Genomic DNA, 14,284 nt, shown 5'->3' with positions numbered 1-14,284 from the left:
TTTTTTTTTTTTTTGGCGGTACGTGGGCCCCTCACTGTTGTGGCCCCTCCCGTTGTGGAGCACAGGCTCTGGACGTGCAGGCCCAGTGGCCATGGCTCACGGGCCCAGCTGTTCCGCAGCATGTGGGATCTTCCCGGACCGGGGCACGAACCCGCGTCCCCTGCATCGGCAGGCGGACTCTCAACCACTGCGCCACCAGGGAAGCCCCATCTTAACTACTTTTAAATGTACAGTTGAGTGGCATTAAGTACATTCACGTTGTTGTGCGACCATCACCACAATCCACCTCCAAAAACCTTCCGATCTTCCCAAACTGAACTCTGGGGCCATTAAACACCGACTCCCCCTCCCCCTCCCCCGACAACTCCCACCCTACTTTCTGTCCCGGTGACGATTCTGACCACTCAGGGACCTCATATAAGTGAAACCATACGGCAATCACTCTTCTGTGACCAGCTTATTCCACTTAGCAAAATGTCCTCAAGGTTCATCCATGCGAGAGGATTTCCTTCCTTGTTAAGGCTGAATAGTATTTCCACTGTATGGAGAAATCGTATTTTGTTCATCACTTCATCTATGGATGGACACTTGGGTTGCTTCCACCTTTTGGTTCTTGTGAAAAATGCTGCTATGAACATGGGTGCATGCCTATCTCTTCAAATCCACTGCTTTGAATTTTGGGGGGTATATACCCAGGAGTGGAATTGCTAGATCATATGGTAGATCTATTTATTTTTTATTTTTAAATTTATTTTTTATTGAAGTACAGTTGATTTACAATGTTGTGATGATAGATCTATTTTTAATTTGTGAGGAACTGCCAAACTATTTTCCACAGCAGATGCACCATTTTACATTCCCACCAGCAGGAAAAGCCCTGAAGTTGAAAGCAAAATGAAACTAATGATCATAATAACCAGAGTGTAACAAAACCGCAGTGAAATTAATTATTCCATGTTTACACACAGTATTCTGTATATCCTCAGTGAAGCATGCTAAGGATAAGAGAACCACAAGGAACTCAAATTCATTAATAGTGATACTGTTGATACTATTGATTTCCAAGCTATTTTGGCAAATAAATATACTAATGTTGTTAGAAGCCAAGATTTTCAGCATAAAAGAAGACACTACAACTACTGAATCAAAGAAGTTAAGAGAAAGCCCTATAAGGGTCCAATATGAATGAGAAATAGCCATCTAAGCTCACAGCCGAGAGAGAAAGAGAGAGAGAGAGAGTGTGAGTGTGTGTGTGTGTGTGTGTGTGTGTGTGTGTGTGTGTGTGTGTGTGTGTGTGTGTGTGTGTGTGTGTGTGTGTGTGTGTGTGTGTGTGTGTGTGTGTGTGTGTGTGTGTGTGTGTGTGTCTGTCCCCTGGCTCTTAGAACAGATGCAGAATTGATGACGCTGCAGTTGAAGCAAGCATCCCCAACACATGGAGCTCAGTTTTAAGACAAAGGCAGAGTGTCTGAAGCAAGCTGAAGCTCCCTCCCACTGGCCACAGATGAGGTCATGTGAGCAGCAAGAGCACCCTGCCTCTACAGCTAGAATCAGCACCTCAAATACATAAAGCCACCTGCAGTGACTCATGGAGCAAGGAAAAGGGGATGGAGAGAAGCAGAGAAGGGAAAGAAAACACTAGTTTCCACAACTGTGGGTGGCTCTCACTCTGCAAATGGTGATTAAAGAATTCAACATTTACCTTGCTTTCAGGGAGAAAGAAACTATGGTTCATCCCCTATTGATGAAGGAAAGCCTTTTTTTACAGGATGCCTGCCAATACACGTAGAAGGAAGCACAGAAGTAGATGATCATCTTTGCCATCCCTGTGAAATAAATGATTCATGCAAGGATCACTAAGGGATGCTAAAATCGTCAGCTGAAAGGCTGGTGGGCCACAATGTTCACAAGGTGCTTGAGTGCATCTCCCTGGATCATGGGCTGATTACACGGAAACATGTCCTTTCACTCTGGAGCCATCTGTTGTCACCACATGGTAGCCAGCATGGAATCAGTATCACACCAGTGACCTTACATGGCTACTGAAGTGAGGGACTATCAAAAGTACATAGCATCCCCCATCAAATTTTTTTTTTTTTTTTTTTTTTTGCGGTACGCAGGCCTCTCACTGCTGTGGCCTCTCCCGTTGCGGAGCACAGGCTCTGGACGCGCAGGCTCAGCGGCCATGGCTCACGGGCCCAGCCGCTCCGCGGCACGCGGGATCCTCCCGGACCGGGGCACGAACCCGTGTCCCCTGCATCGGCAGGCGCACTCTCAACCACTGCGCCACCAGGGAAGCCCCCCATCAAATATTTTTGCTGAAAATGTTTAATCTGAATTTAAAGAAGCCTTTAGACCTAACTTCTAGTTTACAAGAAATACACACAAGCAACTTAAACGATACCATGAAAAAACAGCACTGGTGACCCTGTACAAGTGCTGACTAGTGATGATCCAAGCCTAGTACAAGTGGAGACGATTCTACACGGAAAGATGTGAGTCCAAGGTAGATGCGAACACTGACCAGAGCCTGGTTTCAGAGACACTGTGGGGACAATTGGGGAAATATGAGTACAGACGGGATATCAGATAACCTAATACAACCTAAGGAATTATTATTTTCTTAGGTGTTATGTCTGCAACTAACTTTTAAATAGTTCAGCCAAACACATCCATAAACAGACAAAGCAAAATGGCAAAATGTTAACTACTGAATCTAGGTGGTAGATAATGAAATGTTTACTCTTTTAAAATTTTTTCTGCATGTTTGAAAATTTTAATAATAAAAGGGGGAGGGGGTGGAGGAAAAGAAAAAGCATGCCAACCCTGGCCTCAGGCAGGAGATGGGCCACAGCGTGGCCCTGCTGCTCAGGAACAGAAAGCCCCTGCTGTCTCTGAGCCTCCCACCCCACTTCTCTAAATTGAGGGGCTCACCCTAAGCCCACACTGTTCTTAGTAAGTAGGGACTGGGAAACAGGAAGTAAATGCAATGCAGCTAATCTTACTTTCAGCCATAGGACTGCCAAAGTCAAAATCTTTTCAAGGAGTTCAGGCAAAAGCAGAATTTTAAAGTTATAATAAAGGGCAGAAAAGGTGATGCTGACACTAACACTGGGGTCACATTCTCGGGCATTAACTTCCACAGCAGTCGTGGGGGAGAAGTCAGGCACAGAGCACTGGCCAAGGTCTGAACCCAGCCTACAATTCCGTCAATGCTCACGTAGACAGCCACAACCAAGACCCAAATCACCTTTTACTAACCCAGGAGTTTTTTTAACCAACCCTAAGAATTCTAACTGCTCTCCAGAGACCTCCCTGCACCCCTGGCTAGAAACAGCCTGAAGCAATAATAAAAACTGCCCCAAATAAACAACAGAAGAGAAACTACACATCCAAGGACAAATAACTGCACTCTTACACTGATATATTACTTCTCCCTTATCTCCAACAGGAGACAAAATCCTCATTGGGTCAAACTGTAAGATGAACCAGAAAACACCTCTGATCAAATTCATAATGCAATGTCCTTAAAGTATAATTCTCCTAAAGTGCAGAAAAGACTTAAGCCCTCCTTCAACTACCTGAGAGATGGCAGATGATAAACCAGAGCCGGCACACACTCTGCAAAGGTGTAAAGAGAGATGAACTGGAATTGCCGCGGACGCAGCCAGGTAAGAGCGGCCCTCTGGGCTAGAAAAGTTGTTCCCCAGGAAGACCAGAGGTGATCAGCACACACTACTGTCTTACATTTACTGTCTTAAGCACTTTAGATTTTCTCTCTGGAGAATTTGCCGAAAACTGTAGCTTACCGGGTTGTGACAAATGACAGCTTTTGTGAGAGTTACCAGGACCAGAGACAATGCTGCAAACAGTGAACTTGAATTTGAGACAGGTCTCCTTCTTTTGCAAACGTAGGGAAGCACGTTTCTGGCATACATTTTTTGCTCCCACCTGGACACAGGTGAAACCCTACAACACTCGTTCACCTACTTCAGCTTCACCAGGTTAGACCTCAATACAGAGTCTCATTACGCTGAAGACTGCGTGACACAGCACGTTCCACCCTCAGAGGGCTCAAGGCTGCTTTTACATAGTGAACCCTCCTTCCCGGAGTTCCCGTCACTCCCTGGTTACCTGACATTCCCTCCAGCCTTCTGTATTCTCATTCGTTCTTCATACTGGGTTGGATTATGCTCCTTGCTGAGGCTTAAGGCTGCATGTTTTTGACTCTCCTCATTGTAACGACACAGGATTGCCTGGGAAGATGGAGAGTACAATGGCTGTGAAATTTAATGACCCCAGCACCTGAAGTTGACAGCTGAAGAGAAAGGTTAACAATGGAGTTTCAGATTCAGCCTCCGGCTGACAAACTTGAGTTCAGTGGATCAAGCATCAAAAGTACAAGTAGCAAAGTGGCGTCACAAAAAAAATTCAGGGAGAGAAGCCCCGGGCTTGGGTCTCAACTCTGGTGCAAACTCTGCTGGGTGACCATAGCTCACTGCTCACCCTCACTAGGCCATTATCTTCTCATCTGTGACGTGAAAGGGAGGACCTAACAGGTACCAAGGCCCCTTTAGGCGTTACCATTCCAAGAGTTTACAATGGCAAAGACGAGGGCAGTTTGGTGGGCTGACCAAGTACCTCTCCGTGGGTTCCCACCACCATGTTTACTGTGTGGTAACTTCCGGACAAACCTCTTATTCTACAGAGGAGGAAGCCTGAGGCCCAGGGGATAAGCATCGTGCCTAGAGTCAGCGAGCAAGGCCAGGACTCAAACTTGGGCCTGACTCCAAAGTCTCTCTTTTTTTTGGCCAATTTTACTCATGTTGTTTTTTTAAGTCCTTTGATCTAAACACCTATGTACAAGAGACAGTCCACCAGACAGATCCACTAAAGCATCACCAGAATATGAACTCCACTAGGGCAGGGCTGTCATCTGTGATGCTCACAGCTCCTAGTGCTCCATATTTATAAATCACCCTAAAAGCAACAGGGGTGGGGAGCAGCTATTTCCATGTCTGAAGATGATATTAAGAGTGGGAAGGTCACTTTGTCCAGTGACTGCTGAACAAACATGGAGAATGGCTGAAAAGCAAGCGGCAATGGAGGTGAACATCCGCCCCTGGCAGGGGAGGTGGGAGGGACTGCAGAGACCCTGCAGAGCACTGCCCTCCAGCTCTGAGTCATTCCCCACAACTGGGACTGGGACACAGGATGTCACCAGTGGGAAATCATCGGGTTTCTCCCTCAGCCATGTGTATGGGGCTCAACGGATACATGTCACATCATCTAGCACTTTCTAGCTACAGCTTTTGAGTTATTCACTCATTACGGCCTGAGGTCAGAGAAATGAAGATGAATATTTAAGGTACTTGCAGGCCAATTAAATTCCAACTCACAGCTCTGTATCTGACAGACAGGGTATAAGCCTTCCCAGAGAAAAAACAGCCTCAAGCTTAGCTGCTGTTCCCTGACCCAGAACTTAAACTCTGCAGCAACCCCACAAGAAGGAAGATTCCAACCCAGCCATCATCACTGTAATTTTATTCAGCAAGTGCTTCTACAGCTCTTCCCCCATATGACATGCTGTTATCTAAGTGGGTGGCTCCAGAGTCACATACCCGACTATCTCCGAGGTTGGCAATATAAAGAATGTTGTCTACAGCCAGAACACAGGTAGCAGTGGACCCATCTTTCCAGGCAGGCTTCCTGGGGGGAAACACATCAGAAATACAGTCACCACCAACATGCTAGCACTTTGAGACTAATTTCCAGAGTTGAATGGGAAGTGTCATATACTTTTAAAATGGATGGTTTCTTTGATATGTGCTTTTTTCTGTTCCAGATTTCGTTAAGTTGTGAGAGATTACTTGGTGCTAGGAACTTTTCAAACGTGAGCATTAGCATTAAACTGTATTAGAAGGCCTGGAATGCGTTTAGGAAAACAACACGTGCACTCCACTCACGTGTCTTCATGTGGTTATTACACTTACTGGCTTGAAGCTTGCTTCAGGAATTCTTCATCAGTATGCTTGAAAGTATCCAAGAGGCATCTTTTCACGGTTTTCTCTACACTGATTACATCTCCTGTTACAGAAGGAACAAAAGAAAACAAACTCTTAAGGAGGGAAGATTATCCTCCCGCCACTGTCATTTTGTTTCTATATTACGACCAAGGACAACCTGTACTTCCTCACCTTTAAGTGCCATCTGCATTTGGTTTTAGTAGTCTCCCAAATACAAAGGCAAGACACTCACTTGTACCCAAAGACATTCCACGAGAGGGGCCAATCACTCAGAGACACGAGAAGTTCCATACCAGGCACACCTGCACGGCCACTGCACCTGCTCACCTCGGAGCCGCCTCCTCTGAGTCCTGCTTTTTTAGAGTCACCAAGGACTCTTTGCTAAAGCCAGTGACATGTCACTGATCAGCACAAACAGCCAACACCAAGATGAACATGAACCGATTTAGCTCTCAGTCTCACCTTTAGGAAATTTCCTGATTAAGTTCTGATGCAAATTCTGTGCAGCAAATTTTGAGGCTCGAATTCCTCCATGTCCATCGAAAACAGCAAAATATGAAACCCGGGTACTGGAACAATGAACTGAGAGTCAGAGAGATTCTCATGGCAAAGACTATTCCTCTCCATAAAAGCTGTTAACTCTTATTAGACAGCGAACATTTAACACTACCCTGAGACAAACATTTAAGTAACTTCAGTGACGTTTTAAAATTAAGAATGAAAAACTCACACTTGTTTTTAAAAATCAAGATCTATTAACCCTGATTTTTCACTAAACTAAAATTCAGAACTTTTTTCTATTTAAAGCAGATTTAGTTTGAAACACTAACACACAGATAAACAGTTACTGATCCAAGACGGTCAAAAATATCTGTAAGAGTTATAGCTGATTCACTTTGTTGTATAGCAGAAACTAACACAATATTGTAAAGCAATTATACTCCAATAAAGATATTTTTAAAAATTATTTTAAAAAATCTATGAGAGAGAGAACAGGTGATTTCAGAATTCTTGCTCAAACTTTGACCAATAGAGAATTCTTAAAGCCTACCCTACTAGTCTTATTCCTATTCCCCTTTCAAGTTTTGCCAAAAAACATAAATAGAACAATTGTCATTAAAAAACTGTTTCAAGAAGGATAGAACAAAAATGCCTATGAGAAATGACATTTATTCTGCAGAGCTGCTCTTTTTTCGAACATTTTTGGAATTCCTTTTCAATTTGGGACATCAAAAGCCATGAAAAAATAAACTTCATGTGGTTGATAACTCAGAATCTTACAGCATAGTATTTGCTAGTTATGGCTTAGTGTTCCTCAATTAAATCTATCCCGAAAATATCTGCCCCCATGGGGCTCTCCAGAAGCCCCTTTCCTGGGTTTAAAAGCAACTCCAAAGCCTATTCCTGCTCTTGGTGAGCAATGGCTTTTCCTCCATGCCTCTTCCTTCATTCTAGTTTGCACAACTGCAGGAAATCTTTCACTGTCTTCTTCTTGATGCCATTTCTGCTTTTTTGTTCTCTTTCTGGGCCCTCACTATATGCACTAGCTCTCCCGGATCACCACTCACCTCTGTAATTAGCAGCTTCTACCTCTATCCCCTGGGTCAAAGAATAAGAATACTATCTGCCAGAACCTCTTCAGGTACTGGTGGAAAGCAGCACACCCCAAGACCCAAAATAGGGAGAGTCATTGCCCAATTAGCAGGGTTTCTCAAGTTCAGCAGGACAACTGTTGTAGGGCTAACCCATGCACTACAGGGTAACATCCTGGCCTCCACTCACCATATGCCAGGAGCACATCCCCCACTGTGACAACCAAAATGTTCCTAGGGGGCAAAACCAACCCCAGCTGAGAACTACTGATGTTGAACCAAGCAGCTCAAGAAATATGTCTTTCTAATAAACACAAACTGGATACAGTCCAAAGTTCCCATCAGAACAGAGACGTCTATGCCATCAGGCTGCTGGAGCACAGACACTCACATGAGGGAGGAGGGGGGCCTACACTCCTCAGTGATGTCATTCAGGATGACATGGGCGTCCTGCATCTCCTCCCGCTCGCCCTTCCGCTCAGCCACATAGCCTTTCAAACCAAAGATCACCGAAGCGCCTAAGAAAAAGAGAACAAAAAGCCAATACAAAACTGTGCCCTTCTCTCCAGAAGCCCTAGTCCCAGAGCAAATGAGAGGGAACTATGGCTGTTCTACTCAGCAATGCCCTAATGCTGCACACAAATAAGCTATACCCCTCAAGGCATCTCCCGGGCTGCAAGTCTGTTACAAGATTCAGATCACTGCTGGACAGGGCCGGTCTCTGCAAGGCTGAGCGGTGGAAAGGAGATAGCAGACGACAGCGAGTTAGTACAGAGCGGCTCCCCTTGAGAGTTAGTACAGAGCGGCTCCCCTTGAGAGTTAGTGCAGAGCGGCTCCCCTTGAGAGTTAGTACAGAGCGGCTCCCCTTGAGAGGACAGTAAGTCAAAGCACCAGAGCAAGGAACGTGCTGTCATCCCACAGAAGTGGGATTTGAGCTGGGGCAAGGAATGCTGTGCAAATCTCGTCTGTCAATAATTTAATAAGGACAGAAAAATTCCTAGTTTAGAGGAATGCAAGCAAGTAGAGTTTATCCCTAATGCCCTGCTGGATACACTGGAAATATATATTTCCATGCTTGAGGCTGGAAGAATTTGAACAAATGGTAAGATCAGCTGCTTTTACTTTAACTGAGGAAGGAAAGGAAAAAGGAGTTCACTGGAGGAGCAGAAATTTCTCTTTAATGGCTGGTTGAAGCTTTTTCTGACACCTAGAGCCATAGAAGTGATAGAAAGAGCGCTTTCTGAAGAGCGGCTGGTGGCAGGCACAGTGCTCTCCAGGCTCAAGGCAGTGACAAGCCAAGCTGAGCGCACATCTTCACAGCAGAGGCGGAGCAGGTCCTCTCACACCTCCACGTGCAGCCTACAGCCTCTGCCTTGAGATCACTTATGGCACAAGACAAAGTGGCCGGTGCAATAAGTGAAAATCCACAGTTTTTCTCTTTAGCTGATACTTTTCATTTCTTCCCTACTCACTGGGACATGTTACAAAGCTGACTACAAATTTCAATTGCTTTTTCCAGCCTCAGGCTGTCTCTTGGGACCTGCCTACTGAGCTATTCACAGAATTCCGAGTGCTAACCAACAGGCTGGGGACAAGGACAGGTGGCCAGAGAGAAACTGGGGGGCCAATAAGCTAAACACTCACTGCCGAAGGCTAAGTAAGAACTACCTGTGGTTTTTAACCCTTGAAGGACAAATGCAGGTTTCCTATCTGACCAAAGGTAACAGATGTACATGGAGAGCAAAGAGAGAGGGGAAGCAAAAGTAAACTTTTGGAAATCCGTTTGCAAATAAGAAACCCTATCCACTTCTTAAATACAGACATTAAAAGGAAGCATTGGGTTGGCCAAAAAGGTCATTCAGTTAATGAATACATTATTCAATGAAGTTCTTGGGGAAAACGAAAAATGTCTTTTATTTTTACTTAAAACCGAACGAACTTTTTGGCCAACCCAATATTATCGTCAGAAAGCTGAGCTTGTTTTTTTGCTCTGGGTTGTCTTACAATATGAAGTCTAATACATTTGTTTTCAAACTGTCTGAAAACCTTTACAAACTTTCTTTTCCACAAGCTCTTCACTGCCATTCTTCTCTTCTTCAGAGGTTTTTCTCTTTGCTCCTTTCCCTTCATTCTTTACCACCTGGGATATCGAAGTGTCAAGAGAACCTGGAAATATAAAGTCAAAGCCAGACAGAAACACAGCTGTAGACGGTAAGAGTCCCTAGCAGACCAGGCTCCCTCCCAGCCCCCAGAGACAAAAGACATTTGAGAGAGGCCTGGCAGAGAGAGAGGCACAGCAGTCACGGCTATGACTTTGAGGGGTGGGGCAGTGCCTGGGTACCCACAGTGGGAGACCACAAATTAAGATCCAGACCCTGCTCAGACTGACATAAGAGGACATGCAAGAGAGGCTTCTCAGTGGTAAAAATACACATTCATACCTTGGGGCTATGGCACATATATGATGTTTTACATCCACAAGCCCTTACTTATAAATAAGTTTCCCAAATCTGCAAAGTGAAATATCCTGAACCAGTTCAAAAGAGTAACAAGTGTAGGGCTTCCCTGGTGGTGCAGTGGTTGAGAGTCCGCCTGCCAATGCAGGGGACACGGGTTTGTGCCCCGGTCCAGGAAGATCCCACATGCCGCGGAGCGGCTGGGCCCGTGAGCCATGGCCGCTGAGCCTGCGCGTCCGGAGCCTGTGCTCCACAACGGGAGAGGCCACAACAGTGAGAGGCCCACGTACAGAAAAAAAAAAAAAGAGTAACAAGTGCCAAAAAAGGCTTAAAATAAACATCAGGCTTTAAGAACTGTATGTATCCTGAAAGGCAAAATAGGACTGCTGAAGCCATTCCCACTTGCAAAGGGACGAATTTGTATTCAAAGCCAGAGCTAAGAGCACCTGCAGTGTGTATGCATCTTGGAACAACAGAAGTCTAGTTTCAAATCTCTGCCACTTCCAAGGGGTGTGCCCTTAAGGCAAGTTACTTAACCTTCCAGCCTCAGTTTCTTCACCCGTAAAAGGGTGAATACTGTCCTCTCCGGGGGTTGTTTGAAAACTGCTGGGGAGAAGGTATGTAAAGCATTCATCACAGTGCCTGGTCCATCAGGTATCCAATAAATGGCCCTAAGTATTCTCTGCATTTAGGTATAAAAGCATGCAACCATTTATTATTCATTCAACTATTCTTTGCCAGACATTTCTGAGTACTGAGAAAAAAAAGGAAAGAAATGTCCCTGCCCTCAAGAAGGGTCAATTACTTGCAAAGGACAGATTTCTACAACAGTATAACACACACATCCCACCCCACATAGTAAGGCAAATTAACTGGGACAATGTCACGGATTTCCCAATGGTCTCTTCATTAGCCTCCTGTCACTTACTGTTTGTGTTCCAGTTTTCCCAATGTGTATGTAAAAGAATCTTCCTTTCTTTTAAATTGAAAAACAGAGAAATTTTTTGAACTGTTATTGACTTCTAAGTGAATCACACTGTCATCAGAGAATGTGGTCTACGTATGAAGCTGATTCTTTATTGGGACTTACTTTATGGCCTAGCATGCAGTCAATTTTTGTAAATGGCTCTTGCCTGCTTAAGAAGAAAAATATGTCTTCTCAAGAAAGCCTAAGTACTGGATACAAGATTGGATTCTATATCCAAAAAAAAAAAAAATCAAGCTTGTTAACAATGGTGTTGACGTCTTCTAAGTCGCTACTAGTTTATTGCCTTTTGCCGTGTGGATAACTAAGATGTAACTATGCTAGATCTTCCTTTTTTAAATTAAATCTGTTAAGAGCCCTAGTTACACACGTTAACTTTCATTTTAAGTAAGTGCACTGTCTTTATTGGGAAGGTTTTAGGGTAAATTGTACGAGAATGTTGTAATTTTTTGGTACGGATACATAGCCTGAAAACCTGAGACTTCTTATGTAAGACGATTGTGATACTTTTTCTAAATATAGGAATGATACCTAATTTAATCCCATACTTTCTAGGCTAATCCCAATGAATTTATGGTAAAGAATTAATAATACAAAAAATATACTTGAAAAGCAGCAAGTGTTCTATTTGACAACATAAGGAAGGTTTTTTACACTAGAGGATAACTGCACATGAAAAAGGACAGCCTGCATCCCCACTGTCCCCCACCATTGCCCTACCTTCCCCCTCCCTTGGGGGGAATTCCATGTGAGAAGTTCTCGGTTAGTGGAATAATACATTCGTCATATATGACAACCTAGAAGAATCGGCTCTATTTTCCCCTTCTGTGTAATTGGGACATAAAAGGAAAAGTTAAACATTTACAGGAACAGGTAGAGCCAATGTTAATAGGCTTGACAAACATGAAATCAAATCAAAAAAAAGAATCTTGAGAACATAAAAGGACTGACTGGAAAATAATTAACTATGGTCTTGAATTTCAAGAATTCAAATTCCTGCACATGGTCTATACCAGTCAGTAAAGCAGTGTCATTCTGACTTCATTTTCTTAAAATCAAAATTCTTTTTAATGTAAGTGGCATAAAACAGATGACTTATTTATCAGGAATACTGAAAATATTTTAACGATACTTCATATATTCAGACACTTCTGCTGGATACATTTGGGTCTGTCAGGAATATAACAAGACAAAACCAGAATGACAGACTGAGATTTTCTTTTAAACGTTAGTAACAGGGGCTTCCCTGGTGGCGCAGTGGTTGAGAATCTGCCTGCTAATGCAGGGGACACGGGTTCGAGCCCTGGTCTGGGAAGATCCCACAGGCCATGGAGCAACTAGGCCCGTGAGCCACAACTACTGAGCCTGCGCGTCTGGAGCCTGTGATCCGCAACAAGAGAGGCCGCGATCGTGAGAGGCCCGCACACCGCGATGAAGAGTGGCCCCCGCTTGCCACAACTAGAGAAAGCCCTCGCACAGAAACGAAGACCCAACACAGCCAAAAGTAAATAAATAAATTTAAAAAAAAAACGTTAATAACAAAGATCAAAGTAAATTACTGAACTCTCACTTCTTAAAAGTCAGTTGCAAGAGGTTAAACCCCAAGAAGTAAAAAATAATCACCAAAAAGTGACGTAGCATTTAAGTGTCTTTTTGCTCCCACCTAATGGTATCTATTTAGGGTTTTTTTTGCGGGAACTTAGTTCCCCAACCAGGGATCAAACCTTGGCCCCAGCAGTGAAAGCACTGAGTCCTAACGACTGGACTGCCAAGAAATTCCTGGTATCTATTTAGTTTTTATGTGGTTTTTTTTTTTTTGCGGTATGTGGGCCTCTCACTGTTGTGGCCTCTCCTGTTGCGGAGCACAGGCTCCGGACGCGCAGGCTCAGCGGCCATGGCTCACGGGCCCAGCCGCTCCGCGGCATGTGGGATCTTCCCGGATCGGGGCACGAACCCGTGTCCCCTGCATCGGCAGGCGGACTCTCAACCACTGCGCCGCCAGGGAGGCCCTCTATTTAATAGTTTTAATAAACCTTATGTTGTATTATGATTTAATGTCATCCTAAGGCTTGTTACAAGCTATAAATAAATAAATTTTACGTAAGGGTAAAATACTACATATTATTTCCATCAGCATGTTGGACATTTTTTCCTACCACTTACCTGAATCACCACTGCTGGCTGGTGGGAGATCATCAAAAAGCAAAGGTCCCCCCGATCCTGAAACACAGCAGAACACTGAGTGAGCCCACAAAACCAGGAGGATGCTTAAGTTTCAGAATCCATCCCACCAGGACACCTACACAGGTCATTGAAATAAACTCAAAACTCTTGTGTCAATCCAGTGGCAACTCATACTGTGCTAAATAACGTCTTGAACCTATTTTATTTTAAAGTCCTATCATTTCAAAGGAAACAAAAAAATCTGCCTTAAAGAGTTAAATCTTATTCCAGCTAGTATATTAAACACTCAAATGAACCAGAGAAAACTGCTCAACACTTTTATGCAGTTTCTCAGGGCTAGCGACTAGCGGATTTTTCTGCCTTACCTGATGCCATGGATTCAAAACTTAAGACAGTCCAACACCTAAAACATCTGTGTGTTGAAAATGGGGGAAAGGGAAAAAGATTGAGACAACTACAATCCCAGGATGACATGTTGACACACACCTGGGAGAGCCTGAAGACTGTACCTGAGTCAGTACTGCTGGCCGGAGGGAGATCATCAAAGAGCAGAGATCCTTTCTGAGCTTCTTTCCCTAGAACACGGAACACCTGCTTAGAGAGCATTTGGTCATTGGCCAGATGGGATTCAAAGGGGGACATCTTTAAGTTTGCCATTAAATTCAAATCTTCTCCCCGCTGCTGGACAAAGCTGATTTTTAAAAAATATTTTCTTGACAGCCATTTAATACGGACATTTGTTTCCAAAAAGTTACAGTCAACATATAATACAAGCAATGTAAGATGACCCAACAGGCGTTTTAAGGGCTATTGGGTGTTTTGAGGGAAACAAGTATTTTTTTTTTGATAATTTCACTATTGAACAAATATTTTAAAATCTTTCTTTAAAAGTGAATCCTGGGAAGAAAAAACTGACTCTAGAGCAAAACAATAATTCTATCTTGGTACCTCAATACAGAACTTCAGAGATAAAGGGACCCTTCAAAGATCTACAGGTCTTAAAAATCCTATTTCAGTACCATTCTGAATTAACCACCAGGGAGA

The 14,284-nt window shown here is 43.8% G+C and overlaps 1 protein-coding gene across 4 annotated transcripts in view; it reads right to left on the bottom strand.

Annotated features, from left to right (window-relative positions):
- Positions 1-14,284, bottom strand: part of ILKAP (ILK associated serine/threonine phosphatase) — a 29,200-nt gene that overhangs the window by 6,692 nt on the left and 8,224 nt on the right. For 2 of the 4 annotated variants that reach the window (XR_014294804.1, XM_082629831.1), the window contains exons 2-9: positions 13,750-13,815; positions 13,220-13,276; positions 9,662-9,781; positions 8,007-8,133; positions 6,486-6,592; positions 5,991-6,084; positions 5,619-5,706; positions 4,132-4,253 (exon numbers count right to left, since the gene is read on the bottom strand). Coding sequence is in view for 3 of the 4 variants with exons in the window: in XM_082629831.1 (XP_082485957.1) it covers positions 4,132-4,253; positions 5,619-5,706; positions 5,991-6,084; positions 6,486-6,592; positions 8,007-8,133; positions 9,662-9,781; positions 13,220-13,276; positions 13,750-13,815 (781 nt within the window). In the remaining variant the exon portion in view is untranslated. Of the gene's footprint in view, positions 1-4,131; positions 4,254-5,618; positions 5,707-5,990; positions 6,085-6,485; positions 6,593-8,006; positions 8,134-9,661; positions 10,331-11,776; positions 11,871-13,219; positions 13,277-13,749; positions 13,816-14,284 lie in introns of those variants that run through there. The other 2 variants (XM_082629832.1, XM_082629833.1) reach the window with 2 other exon arrangements.

The sequence above is a fragment of the Mesoplodon mirus genome, assembly GCF_964341445.2.
Source record: "Mesoplodon mirus genome assembly, chromosome: 8".
Classification (NCBI taxonomy): domain Eukaryota; kingdom Metazoa; phylum Chordata; class Mammalia; order Artiodactyla; family Ziphiidae; genus Mesoplodon; species Mesoplodon mirus.
This window is presented reverse-complemented; position numbering and strand designations above follow the sequence as displayed.